Genomic DNA, 16,238 nt, shown 5'->3' with positions numbered 1-16,238 from the left:
TCTAGGTGAATATTCACCATCCTTGGCAAGCTAGTTCCTTTTTAAATGTAAACTTATTTGGTTGTGGGTTCTTAGTTATCCTTACTATAAGTATTGTGATTAAGTTAAGTCTTACAAATATACCTACAGATAAATGTGTATATATTCCAAATACATACTTTTTCTTGAATTTACTTTACAGTTTGTCCAGTTTAAAAAATCAGCATGCTTTAGTTGGCTTTAGGGAAAGGCCAGCTCAGAATAGAAAGGGACCACTGTCAACATCTTTCCAGAGCACTTATCAAGTGAATTAATGCAGGTCACACTGGTCTCCGATTTTGAGTCATTTATCATGTGCTTTCCAGTTAGCATTAAAATATTGAATCTGATTCTACGGAGTGTATGGGGGAAATGTCCATAATGTTTGATAGATTTATTTGAAGAATGTGGCCACAGATAATTAAAAATTGGCCTAAGTGTAATTTATACTGACCAGCATTTTTAAATCATTTTATTTGTAGTTTAAGGTCATGCCATTGTATTCAACAAAAAAAATTTAGAAAATAGGAAAAACAAATACAGCATTACTTGTTTCTAAATTCACTTGTAAATTATTTAGTAGTATTGTGGATGAAGTTGCATGGTATTTTCTCTGAACCTCAGTTTTCATGAACAAAATGAAAAGTAAGAATTGGGTAAAGCAGATTAGAGCAGATGGAATCTTCTTACACACTAAAGTATATATTTCTATTTCTAAAGGAAAATCCTCACCCCGAAGTCCAAGGAACCTGTTTTAGACGAAGGACTGGTATCTGTTGAAAGCTGTACCTCTACAATTAGAGCAGGTAACAATAAATGTATGTATTATTTTGACTTTAGAATGATTTCATTTTAGTGTTGTGTCTAAAGAGTGTTCTATTCTTAGGACAAAAGAATCTGGATAATAATCCAGACTTCGTTATCTCAGTTATTCTCCAGTTGTTTCCCCAGCTAAAAATAGAATTCTGAGGAGGTGTGTCAGCTACCAAACAGTGGGTTGTTTATAAAACACTCTGTGGTTCTCATAGTGGAAGTCTTAGAATGGTTTTTGTGGATATATTTAAAGAAGAGCAAAGTGAATTACCAGTCTCCAGCCAGACTGCACACCTGCTTTTTGATCTTCTGAGATTCAGTTATATATACAGGGAAACTTCCATATTTGTTCTGTGTTTGTGGTAACATATAGCCAAGATTGGCTTATTATTATTAGAAAATAATCTCAAATGACTGAATTTTTTCCAGGGAAAATGAACAGATACATGGAATTTGTTTTTTGTTTTTTGTTTTTTTTTTTTTTGAGTGCCTCCTCTCAGTTAGACCCTGACTATACAGAGACGAGGAAGATATATTTTCCTCATTGAACTCACAGTTGGGTTTAGGGAAAGCAGACACCTTGAATGCCTGTGCCTAGAACTTGTCTAAGCATTTCACGTGAGGACTTGTCTAAGCATTTCACATATGGTGTTGACACTGTCTGGCTCTAGAGCTCATGTTCTTAACCGTTATATCCTCCTCCTGTCACATTATGAATAGGGCTTAGGACAAGCTTGAGTAGACCTGTTCTCCCCCCACCCCACACACACACCCCGCCCATTAAGAATGTAATATATATTTACTATAAAATAATCAGGAAATCATAGTCTCACATATAAAGTAAAAATCCCCATAACCCGGTTACCCAGTTTAAGAATCTATTATTAAGAAAGTGTCTTTTCCCTGAGTTTTTTTCCTGTGCATTTTTTCCCAATATGTTGAAAGAGGAGGTTAAGTGCGGTGGATAGAGAATACCAAGGATCTAAAAAGACTGCTTGGGTTCATAACCCTGTTCTGCACTTACTATGTATAAGACTATGAGCTATACCTCTGTTTCTTTGTCTATAAAATTTAATAGCTTTCACTGTTAATAAAAGCTCAATAAATGTTAGCTATTATAAATTATTAACAATTAAATTTATTATAATCAAAAACAACTTTCTTTTTCACTTAACAGTATATTTAAGATATTTTCCCATGTCATTAATACAGATTAATTCTGTTCTTTTTAGTGGCTATAATAGTATTTCATAGTATGGATGTTCTGTGGCGTGCTTAACTAATTGCTGATTGGTGAACAGTTTGACCTGATGACCATTTTTGTTTGTTTTGCTGTCTCATTTTTGCAGTGAATATTATTGTGTATGCATCTTTGCACAGTCTTTGTCAGTGTTTCTTTTGAGCAGATTCCTAAACATGGCCTTGCTGGGTCAAGGAGTGTGCACAGATTTTTAATATTTTACTGTTTTCGCCAGTAAAGGTTGTTTAAAGAGGAAGGTGAAAGATAAGGAGAAATTTTTCTTTATGATCCCCCCCAATTTATTTAAATGGTAGAATATGTGGCCATTTGGATGCTTTCTGCCAAAAGGGAAATATCTAGTCCTTTTCACAAAGGACTAGATATTTGATCTAGCCAGATCAAAGCCCAGATTGCATGTCCCTCATGTAATTCTGTAATGGCTCAACAATGTCCCTCATGTAATTCTGTAATGGCTCAACAAGGATAGCTGGTTGTCTAGTAGTCACCTGGTGAACATAATTTTCAGATTAATAAGGAACAAACACATCTGAGCTCCTCAGAGCAGTTTATCATCATATTGAAGTTTCACAGTAAGGGCAAGAATTATATTCTAGTTGAGAAAAACCAAAGTTGTCATTTTTAAATGTAAAATTTATCTACTGTGTTTTATTTTTGTGGAAAGCAAATATGTATTGTTTAAACTGAGTGATTGGATACTGATGAAACAGGAGTGATATGTAAATCCTCATAGGCTTTTCCTCTTTTAAGATGTTAGAAATTTTTTGGCACTATGACAGTTTTTCAAGGAAACATTAAGTGCAATGCAGCCTTTTCCCTTCTGTTTGCTTCCCCAGTAGTGTATATATCTTTTTTTGTTTTTAGTTTAAAATATGGAAGATTAACTCTCATTTTTCTTTCAGCTATGGCTGATGTTCTTGGTGATAGTGGAAGCTCTGGGCTTGTTGTCTCTGAAGGCCCTATTATCTCTGAACATAGGCTTGACCAGGAAACAGCACTGAACTTAAAAGAAGATCATGAAGTAGAAGTTGATATACTAAAAGCAAGTGTTGACTTACCAGAAGAAAAGCCTCCAATTTCTGATGATTCTCCTGATACTCAAGAAATTCATGTAAAAAAAATAATTTTTTATTTCTTTGTCAGTCTTTCGCTTTTGGTTTAGTTCGGTTTCAAACCATAGTTCAAATCTGATGTATTCATTTATTTGACTGCTATATGAAAACCTCTTTAAAAAAATCTGCGTTCAAAAAAGTATATAAATATATTGTGGAATTACGGAGCACATCCTTTAAGAAATTGTTTTTCATGAAAACCAAAAGGCTGTGTTAAAGAAGTCACAATTTTAATAATTTAATTTTTGCTCAGTATCCGGTTCAAATGAAAGTTCTTTTAGCCATAAGAAAACAGCTTTTGGTTACTCTAGAGACATGTATGACATCGAAACTATCCAGAGCTTGTATTTGAGAATAATCGAGTACAGTTAAATAGGATTCTTCCCCCCCCCACGCCCCCCCCCACCCCCCCATTCATACTTGTGGGAAAATTCTGTTCTGCTGGCTGGGGTTTAACTTCTTAGATGCTCCAGAAAGGTGGGGACTTTTTTTTGTATGTGTGTGGGGTTGGTATTTAATATGACTTACATTTCTTAAAATTCCACCAAATCTCTTTTATTATCAACAGGCAACTTTTATATGATAAATGAATTTAAGATGAAGAAAAATCACCTCTTCTAATTATTTATAGAGATGTGATTATATAATATTTGGGAGGTTTAACTCATAGAAATGTCATGGTTATCCATATTCAGTTTCATGAGTATTCTCACCGTGAGTTAGAAGGATAAAGTCCCTGTTCCTTCAGCTGGGAAGCTAACACAATTTGTGGGCATGGTGTAAATGGGAATCCTCATTTCTGGGTATTTCCAGTCTTTCATTTCACTGAATGTTTGGGGAGTGGGAAAATGTCATTGTTTAGGTGGGTGGTAATGTTCTACCTTCTTGGTCAGGAGATCTCTCTGTTACTTTCTGCCTCCTCCTTTTTCTCCCCTTCCCTTACCAAAAGGTAAATGCAAGGAGCATTCCTTCTTCCACCAAACCCTTGCAAGAGAGGTACTGAACTTGAAAGCCTTAGGAATTTCATGGTTTATGCAGCCCCAGCAAAGGGAAGAGGATTGAGTCTAGCCCAAGGGAGCTTATGTAGGTGAATTCTTCTTCAACCTTATGGGGATCATGCTGTTTAGAAAAAGTGTGGTTAGTTAGGTAATTTGGGGATTATCATTAAAACACAGTTTGGGGGTTGTTTCTTTTTCTCCGGTTAATTTTTCTTTCCTTGGGTGAGAATAGAATAAGTCCTTAATTATCACAACTGTTAGTTAGCATCATAATAATTTTCTAAGGTTTTGTTAAGACTGTCTTTTTTAGCCAGGGAAATGTAGAATTCTACTTTTAATTCCATTCAGAATCTCAATCTTTTTCTATCTAGTTATTTTGACTGAATGAGAAAGTCTGATTGCTTAAATGGATATTTTATAAAGTAAACCCATAAGTATATGCCATATCAGATGTAGTTTATGTTTAACAATTCATACACCAAGGGAGAGGTGGTCATGAAAAAAATTTATGCTTTAGGTTAAAGTAAATGTATACATTAACAGTCTCTTATCTTTAATTCCTTTTAGGTAATTGAACATGAAAAGCTTGAAGTTCAAGATTCAGGACAAGAGGCTAGGAATCTTTCATTTAATGAGTTGTATCCCTCAGGAACTCTTAAGCTTCGATACAATTTTGATACCATTGAGCAACAGTTTTGTGACTTACCTGATAACAAAGACTCTGCTGAGTGTGACATTGCTGAAGTAGATGGGGAACTTTTTGTGCCACAGAGCAACTTTACCTTGATTTTGGAAGGTGAAGAAGGAGAAGTAGAGACAGGTGGTTCTGCAGCATCTAATGTGCTAGCTAAAGCAGCTAATGCAGCCACTGAGGAAAAACATATATACAGTGGGGAAAATGATAATCACGGACATGTTGCAAATTTGCCATCTGTCATAACTAGTGATCAGGAGTCCCAAAGGGTAGAGACATTACCATATGTGCCTGAACCAATTAAAGTAGCAATCGCAGAAAATTTATTAGATGTAATTAAAGACACAAGAAGTAAAGAAATTACTTCAGATACAATGGAACAGTCCATTCAAGAAAACATACCTTTAATAAGCCAAAAGGTAATGTGTTCCACCAAGTTAGCCAAATCTACATTTAAGACTGTTCAGGAAACAAGTACGGTGACTATAAATGTCAGCGAAGTTAATGACATGATTTCCTCCAGAACTCGCAAAAGAGGACGTGTCCAAAACCTGAATGTCAAATCGGCACAACAGGAAGAGTCATCAGATGTTGCTACTCCTGAGATGCTGGGACTTTCAGTTATGAAGAAAACTAGGAAAACAAAAGAAATTTCGGGGGCTTTTGAAAGTGCCTGTGCCTGTTCTGATGATAAAGGAATATCTCATAACCAGCAAATACCTCAAAATTCTATTACTCCTAGGAGAGGAAAGAGAAAAAAAGAAATTACTCAAGACACTTTAGAAAATATTAATTCTGTGGAACCAGAATTACAGGTTACTCCAGGTAGGGAATTAAGAAGGTTAAAATCATCTCAGCTGTGGGAACCAGCAACTGAAGAAACTTCTTTTAGAAAAGAAGTTAAGCTTTCATCTGTTACAAAAAGGACTCCTAAACGAATTAAAAAATCTCTCGAAAATCAGGAAAGTGTTGAAGTTATAAATGATCTGAAAGTCAGTAAAGTAGCAAGTCCTAGCAGAAGTACCAGGAAATTGAGAAGTGCTAATTTGGAAACTTCTAAAAATACAGGATATAAACAAGATGGGGAGTCCATTGAAGATCAACTGCCTCTTCAACATAGTAAAAGGGTTAAAAAGAGGGAAGTTAGTGCGTCAGATGTAATAGAAGATTCCAAACTTGGTTCATCCCAGTTGACTCTTCAAGCAGAATTTGATACTCCTGCTACACCTAGGAAACGTGGTAGACCAAGAAAAATTAATCCATCTGAAGATGTAGAATCTAAGGCTGTTAAGGAAGCAAGAAGTCTCAAGAAGAGAGAAGGTCTCGGCATCCAAAGGAGATCTACAAGAAACACCCCAGCTAAAAGTGAAAATGCTGATGTTGGAAAACCAGCTTTAGAAAAATCAGTTTTAGTGCCAAGTGAGGAACTTGTTACAGCGATGAGCTCTAAGAAGAAGCTTACAAAAAGGACTGAAAACCAAAGCCAAAAACGTGTATTACGCTCAATATCAGAAAAATGCATAGATGAAGAAATGACAGACAAAGAACCAAATGACCAAGAAGAAAAATTGCTTGCCACAGTTGCTTTGACTAAATCTTCCCATAGCACAAGGACTAGATCTAGCAAGGCCATCTTGTTGCCGGACCTTTCTGAACCAAAAAATGAGTCTTTTTTATTTTCTTCTGTGTCAAAGGTTCCAAGGAAAGAGAAAGGTACTTTTATTTCTTTTCAAAGCATAATTTTCATCTCATTCAAAGTCTTCAGTTTAAAAAAAATTCTGTTGGTTCAAACATGATTAGATTTTGTGTTAAGGCACTAATGGATTATTTCTCCTAAAAATGATTTGTAGTTACAGGGAATTCCTCCCCCTTCAAAAGAACAAAAACAAAAACCAATTTTGATCTTTTGATGGTAAAATTTAAATATTTTATATTTTAAAGTTTATTTTTAGATTCAAGAATTTCTGTTTCACCATGACTTTTTAAATCCTATAATTCACTTGACATAGGTTTAATTTTTTTTAGAATAGTATTATTTCTCTTCATTCTGCCCTTATATCATGTGACTTAATTTTGGTTTCTCCCCAGATAGAACCATCATTTTTGGCTCATATCCCAGGTGATGTCCACAACTTCAAATTGTTTTGAAGGGAAACAGCAGTAGAATTCTGTTGATTACAATACAGAAATTATTTAAATCCATATTCCCTATTGTCTATGAACTGGCAAGGCTACATGCCCAACCTCCCTCACTGATGATAAATGAGCTAATGATTGTACTGTTTGGTTGGTATAGTTCATACCTTCTCAACAGGAGTGATGTCTCTCCCAAAAGGGTGAAAATATCTTACTCTTTTTTATGTATAAGGCAGAGATATACATAAAGTACATAAACAGATATACAGTATTATCTGTGCTATTAAGACTTCTTGCAGGGGGAGGGGAATTCAGTGAGGGAGACAATTAAGGAAAAAGGTCTAAAAAGGTGCTGATAAAGATTAGGGACTTGTAAGTAAAGTAGGTGTCTTTGTTGTTCTACTAAACTTTTTTAAACTGTTGCATGCATTTTTTTTTTTTTTTAACGGTATGCGGGCCTCTCACTGTTGCGGCCTCCCCTGTCGCGGAGCACAGGCTCCGGACGCGCAGGCCCAGCGGCCACGGCTTACGGGCCCAGCCGCTCTGTGGCATGTGGGATCCTCCCAGACCGGGGCACGAACCCGCGTCCCCTGCATCGGCAGGCGTACTCTCAACCACTGCGCCACCAGGGAAGCCCTGTTGCATGCATTTTTAAATACATTAGTGAACATCCTATATAGTTGCTTCCTGACTTGGGGAAGGCCAAGAGAAAGATAAGTCATTTAAAAATCTGCAAACTGAAATTTTCTGTCTTCAACATTCACTGTGCAAAAACCTCTTTAAGTATATTGTGTGCATGAAGTCCAATTGTTATATTTATATAGCACAAGCCCAGGAAAGGGCCCTTTGCCATAGAATTGATCATTTGACCAAAAAATGATCTGTAGTTATAGGAGATTTTGGTAGTACCGTATAATCCAGTTTCTTCATGCTGTTGGGAAAGTGTGGTTATGCTTATACTTGGCATGGAGGAAAATGAAATGACCAAATATGTGAGATTTTAGCTGACTTTACTAAGCTGCTATTTTAGATAAAAGTTAAAATGAAGAAGAACAGTGAGTGGTAGAAGAATGTCATTAACAATTCTTTTATACTTTTCTAATGACTTAGAGTATAGTAAGTGCAAAATTTGGGGGTTCTTTTGGTAGAGCATAGCCAGACATCTCAATAATTCTGATATTTGTTATCTTTACATAGTCGTCATCTGTATACATGTTAACTATAATTTTTTTCTGTAATAAAAATAGTATATGCCTGCCACAGAAAATTAGAAATTAGAAGTATTTAATCTCGTCAACTAGAGGACCAGTAACCACTGTTCACATTTTCTTGTATATCCTTCTAGTTGAATATATAGTTTGTTTTTTATAAAACCCAACAAACTACGGTTTGTGTATAGATATATATACTGCTCCCCCCACCTCCTACTTATTTCATGAGCATTTTTCCTCAAAACCCTGAGTGTTTGTGGTTTTGTTTTTTTGTTTGTTTGTTTTTTACACGTTGATAGAGTCCACGTGTGGCATTTCATCTCACTTATGTGCCGCAGATCACTCAAGCATTCTCCTGCCAGGTATTTGAATTGTCTTCAGATTTGCTGGTATTAACAATAAGCATCTTCTATTATGAGGTTAGAGGTGATAAGAAATTTGGGACTGAGATTTCTCACTTCTGCCACGTACTAGCTGGGCAGAAAATCATTTAACCTTTCTGAATCTTGTTTTCTCATCTTTACAATGTGGGTAATAATGCCTACTACGTAGGGTTCTTATGAGTATTGAGTATTCACTACTTCAACAAAGCAATTAACACCATCATTAGTTTCCTTTCTTATTTTGCCCTCAGATTATAGTTTCTACACTCTTAGAATACCTTCTGTCCCTTGTGCCTATTTAACTTGCATTAAAAAAAAAACAACTCCTTCAGGGAGGGGTGGGAGGTACAGAGAAGAGTGGATACAGAAATATTATATGATTAGAAAGCTGGAGGCCATCCTCTGTTTAACTGAAACATGTCAAAGAAACGGATATCGTAGAATCACTAACTAAAAAGAATGTAAAGCTTTACATTTCAGTAGATTTTCTCAAATTCCATTACTCAGCAGCAGATATTTAAGAAGGGTTTGCTGTATACCTGAGGCTATACTAGGGTATACATTCACCAGTTCATTTGATTCTCAGTATAACCCAATGTAGTACAGGTACTATTGTTCCTTCTTTCCACAATGAGGAAATTGAAATTCAGTGAAACTGAGCACCCACATCACCCAGGTAATGAATAAATAGTGATGTCTTGGAGCTGATTCCTGCTGGCTAGTGAGAGCCAGTTGTTAAATATTTAGGAATTTTGTGAGCCAGCCATGGAACATTTATAGCACAGAAATAAGCAAATGCTGTAAATCAGAGTTGTGGTTTTTTTTGTTGTTGGTGGTTTTTCCTTCCCAGAAAGCTGTTTACCAGTATATTATTGGGTTTGAATCTATAGGACTATTGAACTTCTTAGGCCTTAAGTAGCACTGGCCACCAAAACTTACCCTCAGGAAGCTTAACCGAAGTACGCAAGGAATTGAAAGTATAATAAAAGTCTTGTCTGGCTAATAGAAGCGTATGGAAGGAATGGTGGGGCTGAACATTTTTGTACGTGATAATGTATTTTTGTATTTCCTTCTTTATTCCTTTGAGTGTAGTGGGGAACTGTAGGTGAAAAATATGAGCTGGTCTTTGAAAAGCCAAAGAAGCTGTTGCTCCTGGTAGCCTGGAAAAAGAAAAATAGAATGTATCGTTTTCATAGAGCATAGATTTGTTTGTCTGTATCTTAACTGCAAAAGAAGGGAGTTAGCACCAGTGCCACTTAGGCCACTTATCAGCTGGGAGCAGAGATGACTTTTATTTCTGACCCTCACCCCTCTTTTTTCTTTTGTTAAAAATCACATGCTTTACAGAATTTGATATCTTATAGAACTCTTTGATTGTCCCAGTAGGTGAAATATCATTGAACTATAATTTGGGAACTTTATTCCAAAGATTTGTAAATTATATTCTTGAAATAATAATATTGTAACATGCAAACATCCATAAAGCACTTACCATATACTAACATTATTCTAATCTTTAATCTCCACGGTAACTTTAAAGGTGCCGCCATTTTGAATCTCATTTTATAGAAACTGAGGCACAGAGAGGTTTAGGTAACTTGCTTTTTGTCCCACAGCTAATAAATCCAGAAGCTAGGATTTAATTTCTGGCAGTCTGGTTCAACTGCACCATGCCACTTCCATAATTACATTGCTAACTGCCATTAATATGGAGACCCTATAGTAAAAACAGGGAAAAAATCTGAGATGTGTGTGATAAATATTTTTAATTACATACTTTCAAGTAATTCTTAATTAAACCATTTCTATTTGTCTATGGAAAATCTTCCTATCAGCCTGTTTTTCTGTATTGTTACTTTCTCTGCTTGCTTTTTTCCTGTTATGCTGTGGACTTTTCTGTTGTTCCCCTTGCGTGGAACAACTGGCTCAGAATAAGCTGAAAGGAAAGAGGGTTTGAGTCTCTTCTTTGTAAATAAAATTACTTTTTAAAATAAAAACCTTGCCTCTGGAAAAGTAGGAATTATGAAGCAAAGTAGCTCAGGTTACACAGGGCAGGCATACCTGGGAGATATTTGCAGATTAGGTTCCTTACTATCACAATAAAGCAAATATCACATTAAAGCAGGTCACGCAAATTTTTTGGTTTCCCAGTGCATGTAAAAGTTATATTTACACTATACTGTAGTCTTTTAAGTGTGCAATAGTATTTTTTAAATGTTCATACTTTAATTATAAAATACTTTATTGCTAAAAACGGCTAATCATCATCTGAGCTTTAAGCGAGCCTAATCTTTTTGCGATAGTAACATCAAAGATCACTGATTACTGTAACAAGTATAATAACAATCAAAAAGTTTGAAATACTGGGAGAATTACCAAAAATGTGACACAGAGACATGAAGTGAACAAATGCTATTGGAAAAATGGCACTGATAGACTTGCCACAAACCTTCAAATATGCCATACCTCTTTTTATTGTGCTTTATGTTATTGCCCTTAACTGCACTTCACAGATCTTGCTTTTTGTTGCAAGTTGAATTTATATGTCTCTATATATAAAATAGATATATATATAAATAGATATACAGTGTTTTGTTCTTTCTTTCTACCTTTCTTTAGCTAAAAAAATAGAGGCTCCTGTGCGGCTGCAAGAATTAGTTTCGGATTTATCTTCTCAATTTGTCTTCTCACCTCCTAGTTTAAGGACCAGGCAGAAAAACACATCTAATACATCGAAACTTGTAGATGAACTGGTAAGAAATGCATGATTTTATTTCTATGTGTATTTAAACATGCTTTTTATTTTTTTAAGCAGTGCTTCCTAGATAAACTTCTTTAAAAAAGAGCAGACATTTATACTGTTAAGTCCAGAATTGTCTTTTCTGCACTTTTGGGGATACTACCTTTAAGACAGATTGGTATGTTACTCATGGTTTATTATTGGCAGCTGCAGTTTAAATTACCTATTGGGGAAGGGTTTTTAAATTGTAGTGTCCCACCGTAATTATCTGGATGTATTTATTTAAAATGTAGGTCCCTGACCCCCCTGGAGTGTCATCCACAGGCCACACTTGGAGAGAGAGTGTTTCAGAGCTGACTAGTTGCATGTAACTCTAAAATAAAAATAGTTCAGGGATTGAATGTGAGCATGATACCCTTACATTTACCAGTCTTAATTCATAAGCATGTCTTGAATTATCTGCTGTGAGCCAGTTACTATACAAGGACAAAGGCACAAAAATAATTCAGGCAGATTCCTTGTTTTTCAGGAGTTCAGTTTAATTGAAGAGGCAAAAATACAGATAATTATTTCACAGCATGATAAGAATGATTTATACCCAGATGACCCTGTAGACCCTGTAGGTAAAGGAGATGGGCATTGCTGGAGGAGAAGACAGTAGATGCAAAGGCACAGAAGCCTGGCGATGCATGAGGAAGGGGATGGGGCTGTTCACAAACTAGCAAATAGCCATGTGCATGCTTTAAGTAATTTCGGTGAAAAGGGAATTCTAGGGAGGAAAAATAGTTACTGGTGGCCTAATTCTTATGCCATGAGAGCCTGGATTTGGACAGAGTCAATGAAACAAAAGGGCAGGGGACAATGGAAACATTCCAGAATAAAATTGATAAGACTTGGAGATAACTGAATGTGTGGGGATAAGGGATAATGAGCTGTCCTAGATGATCAAGGTTTCTACCAAAAAATATAAGGAGTCCAGTTGGGAGTCTGCCTGCCGATGCAGGGGACGCGGGTTCGTGCCCCGGTCCAGGAGGATCCCACGTGCCGTGGAGCGGCTGGGCCTGCGCGTCTGGAGCCTGTGCTCCGCGACGGGAGAGGCCACGACAGTGAGAGGCCCGCGTACAGCAAAAAAATATATATATAAGGAGTCCATTTGATATTTGTTAAGTTTAAATTCATTTAGCACTCTTCGGCTATATTCCTTGACTCAGGATGGAACTTTTTAGTTTAGATTTCAATTGTTTAATTACATAAGGTTCATCTTTTAAAATTTTTAACCCATAGGAAGATGATGCTCAATCAATTGAAACTTTGGGAAAGCAACAAGTGAAAAGAACCAGGACTGGAAAAACAAAACAAGCAAGCAAGTAAGACTTCTTCTATGCTATTATTTTTTTCCGTTTTGTTTCTTAAAACTAGAGAAGACTCTTAACTTAAAAAGAGAAATTAAGCTCATCAGAAAAGGGTAATTCTTAGGGGCATTTATATGCACTGGCTCTGTGTAATTGTTAGATTTCACTGCAGAAGGTGGCTTTCTTATATAGCATGAAAGCCCATTCATTCATCCTTTTTAAAGAAGGGTATCACCTCACACCAGTCAGGATGGCCGTCATTAAAAAACCTACAAACAATAAATGCTGGAGAGGGTGTGGAGAAAAGGGAACCCTCTTACACTGTTGGTGGGAATATAAATTGATACAGCCACTATGGAAAACGGTATGGAGGTTCCTTAAAAAACTAAAAAAGAACTACACATGACCCAGCAATCCCACTACTGGGCCATATACCCAGAGAAAACCATAATTCAAAAAGACACAATGCACCCCAATGTTCATTGCAGCACTATTTACAATAGCCAGGTCATGGAGGCAACCTAAATGCCCATCAACAGAGGAATGGATAAAGAAGATGTGGTACATATATACAACAGAATATTACTCAGCCATAAAAAGAAATGAAATTGAGTTATTTGTAGTGAGTTGGATGGACCTAGAGTCTGTCATACAGAGTGAAGTAAGTCAGAAAGAGAAAAACAAATATTGCATATTAACGCATGTATGTGGAATCTAGGAAAATGATGTAGATGACCTTAATTGCCAAGCAGAAATAGAGACACAGACGTAGAGAACAAATGTATGGATACCAAGGGGAAAGGGGGGCAATGGGAGGAATTGGGAGATTGGGATTGACACATATACACTACTGATACTATGTATAAAGTAGACAGCTGATGGCAACATACTGTATAATACAAGGATCTCTACTTAATGCACTGTAGTGTCCTAAATGGAGGTGATATATGTATATGTATGGCTGACTTACTTTGCTGTGCAATAGAAGCTAACACAACATTGTAAAGCAACTATACTCCAATAAAAATTAATTAAAAAGAAAAAAAGGTTAGTAGTAGTTGAATACCCACTGAATCTTTGCTTTTACAATGAGCTGGGGGAGGGGAGTGGGATGTTTCACCTTAGTAAAGATAGCTAACTATCAGTAAAAATCGTTAAAAACTTTTTAAAGTCCTGTGATTATTTCACTATTAGCCATTAAAATTTCATCCATGGGGAAATTACTCCATTTCAGATATATTTTGCTTAAGTTGAATTTCATAAAAGTACAAAGTAATCCATTTTATCTTACTTTAAAAATGATTTAATTAAAAAATGATTTAATGATTTAATTAATGATTTAATGATTTGACTATAATAACACTACATATAAATTGGCTTTGTGTATATGTGGAAAATTTCATATTATGAAAATATATACACAGTTGCTAATTGCTGGTATTTGAGAATTGTCATTTCTCATACATCTCATTATGGGCCTGCTGGGCTCTCATTCCATGGACTGGCTACTGGTACTTGACCCCTCCTTGTAACCTAGCAGTATTTATTAATACATATGAAACATTTAAATGAAAATTCAGCAGTAATTGTTTTGAGTATCCCAATCATAAAGAAAATTTCTATCATGTGAAACCTTAACTCTGCCTCTGATTAGTTTATTTGACTAAAGTTTTATTTTGCTTCTCCTTTATAAAATAAAGCACTAGAAAAGACTAAACCCTAAGATTTCTTTCAATGTACTGGGAAGCCAATTACATTTTATATTATAACATGTTTATTGTTACTTAAATTAAATCTTTATTTCAGAAACACAGAAAAAGAAAGTTGGTCACCTCCTCCAGTAGAAATTAAGCTGATTTCCCCCTTGGCAAGCCCAGTTGATGGAGTAAAGAGCAAACCAAGAAAGACTGTAGAAGTAACAGGAAAAAGTCTTGGAAGGAGCAGGAAGAAATTGTCTTCTTTTCCAAAGCAAGTTCTACGCAGAAAAATGCTGTAATTTTTTTTCCAGTTTTTAATGTACACCTATTTGTAAAGTCATCAGAATTATGTGGATTATTAAAAATCATCTAATTTGGAAGAAAATAATTTATATAAATTATTATAAATTTTTGTAAACAGAATGTCTTCAGTAAGTAAAGTAACTCCATATGGAGTGTGATTCTTTTAGTCCAGGCAGTTTTTTCTATTTTATATTAAGACTTCATACATTTATATAATATGTCAATATAGCTTATTATTGGAATGTTAAATAAAGTGTATACTTCACAGTAGTCTGTGTGTCTGTTAGATTTTTGAGAGGGGATTTCTGTTTTATTAATGATTTTATATGCTAGTAGGTATTGGTTCCATTTTCTTTCTCTGTGGTTAAAAGTATTAGACCAATTTTAAAATGAAGATGTTGAACTTTTTTTTAAGTTGCTGTTTTATAATGTATGCACTTTGCTTCTGTGATTAAGATTTCTAATCATAAATTGGGAAGGCTGTTACTGTGTAGAAATTGAATTATGGGCATGTAATTTTGCCACTTTTTTGTAGTTTGACATATTTTGTGCATTCTACCTCAAATTAGTAATTTTCCAAGTAATGCATTGGTTAAATATAATGTTGGCATTTCTTGTTCAGCAAGCTTAAAGGCTGTTATCCTTAAAGTCTCTTAATTATTCAGAGACTGATTATCCAGGTTAGACTGACCGGTTCACTGCTCACTAGCAACTTCTTAAAAGGGTTTGAGTAGTCAGAAAGGAAATGTAAAATACACCTGTTGCGTGGCTATTCAGTGCACCTTGTATGTGCCTGATACTCATAGAATGAGAAGTCTGATCAAATTTTATAAATATTCTTGCTGTGAAGGAGCTTGCTACTGAATCGCAGAAATCCCTTAATATTCAGGTTTTAAAATGACAAACTCTCATAGGACCTCAGGCACAGAATATTGAGGATGGGCAAAGAGTGTGAGTAAATGTGGAAAAAGGAAAAGAAAAACCACTGTTCTCTGCAATGTGTCTGTGTGCAATTAAGTGGTGGTGCTTGATGTGGGCTATAAAATTTATCAATAAATAAGTATTGTACAATTATAACAGGTAATTGATAGTGTGTAATGAATGGACCATTAATAATTGATTGTCTAGAAACAGCCTGCTTTTGTTGGCTAAGCTTTCAGTGTTTCAGTGTGAAGCATAAGCAGTGTACTTTCTACATTATTTTTCTACCAAATAATACGAATAATGGGAAAATGATGAAAATGCCTATGCCAAGTATTGACAGCGTGAGAGTGGCAGTACGAGTGTAGCCTTTTAGTCAGGTTAGTGATAAATGTTACATTGCCTTGTTGAAAGTTTGACTATGACTTTCACTTTATTAATTTTTAAAATAACTATCAAACTTGTATTTAAGCTGCTTGTCATTTACTGAATATTAAATTTATTTAAATTAACTTGTTAAATGGGTAATTTAAAGATCTAAACATAATTCAGAAAACACTTCATTTCATTCATTTGAGCAAATAGCACAATAAAAAAATTGA

General features: G+C 35.3%; 1 protein-coding gene across 4 annotated transcripts in view; it reads left to right on the top strand.

Moving 5' to 3' along the window:
- The window catches only part of AHCTF1 (AT-hook containing transcription factor 1), a 91,913-nt gene extending 76,928 nt beyond the window's left edge, over positions 1–14,985 (top strand). For 3 of the 4 annotated variants that reach the window (XM_060091327.1, XM_060091323.1, XM_060091324.1), the window contains exons 31-36: positions 739–836; positions 2,992–3,200; positions 4,767–6,606; positions 11,243–11,376; positions 12,648–12,730; positions 14,522–14,985. In XM_060091327.1, the coding sequence (XP_059947310.1) occupies positions 739–836; positions 2,992–3,200; positions 4,767–6,606; positions 11,243–11,376; positions 12,648–12,730; positions 14,522–14,711 (2,554 nt within the window). In that variant the 3' untranslated portion in view covers positions 14,712–14,985. The remainder of the gene's footprint in view (positions 1–738; positions 837–2,991; positions 3,201–4,766; positions 6,607–11,242; positions 11,377–12,647; positions 12,731–14,521) is intronic. The other variant, XM_060091326.1, reaches the window with a different exon arrangement.
- The last annotated feature ends 1,253 nt before the right edge of the window (positions 14,986–16,238 follow it).

The sequence above is a fragment of the Mesoplodon densirostris genome, chromosome 2 (assembly GCF_025265405.1).
Source record: "Mesoplodon densirostris isolate mMesDen1 chromosome 2, mMesDen1 primary haplotype, whole genome shotgun sequence".
Classification (NCBI taxonomy): Eukaryota; Metazoa; Chordata; class Mammalia; order Artiodactyla; family Ziphiidae; genus Mesoplodon; species Mesoplodon densirostris.
This window is presented reverse-complemented; position numbering and strand designations above follow the sequence as displayed.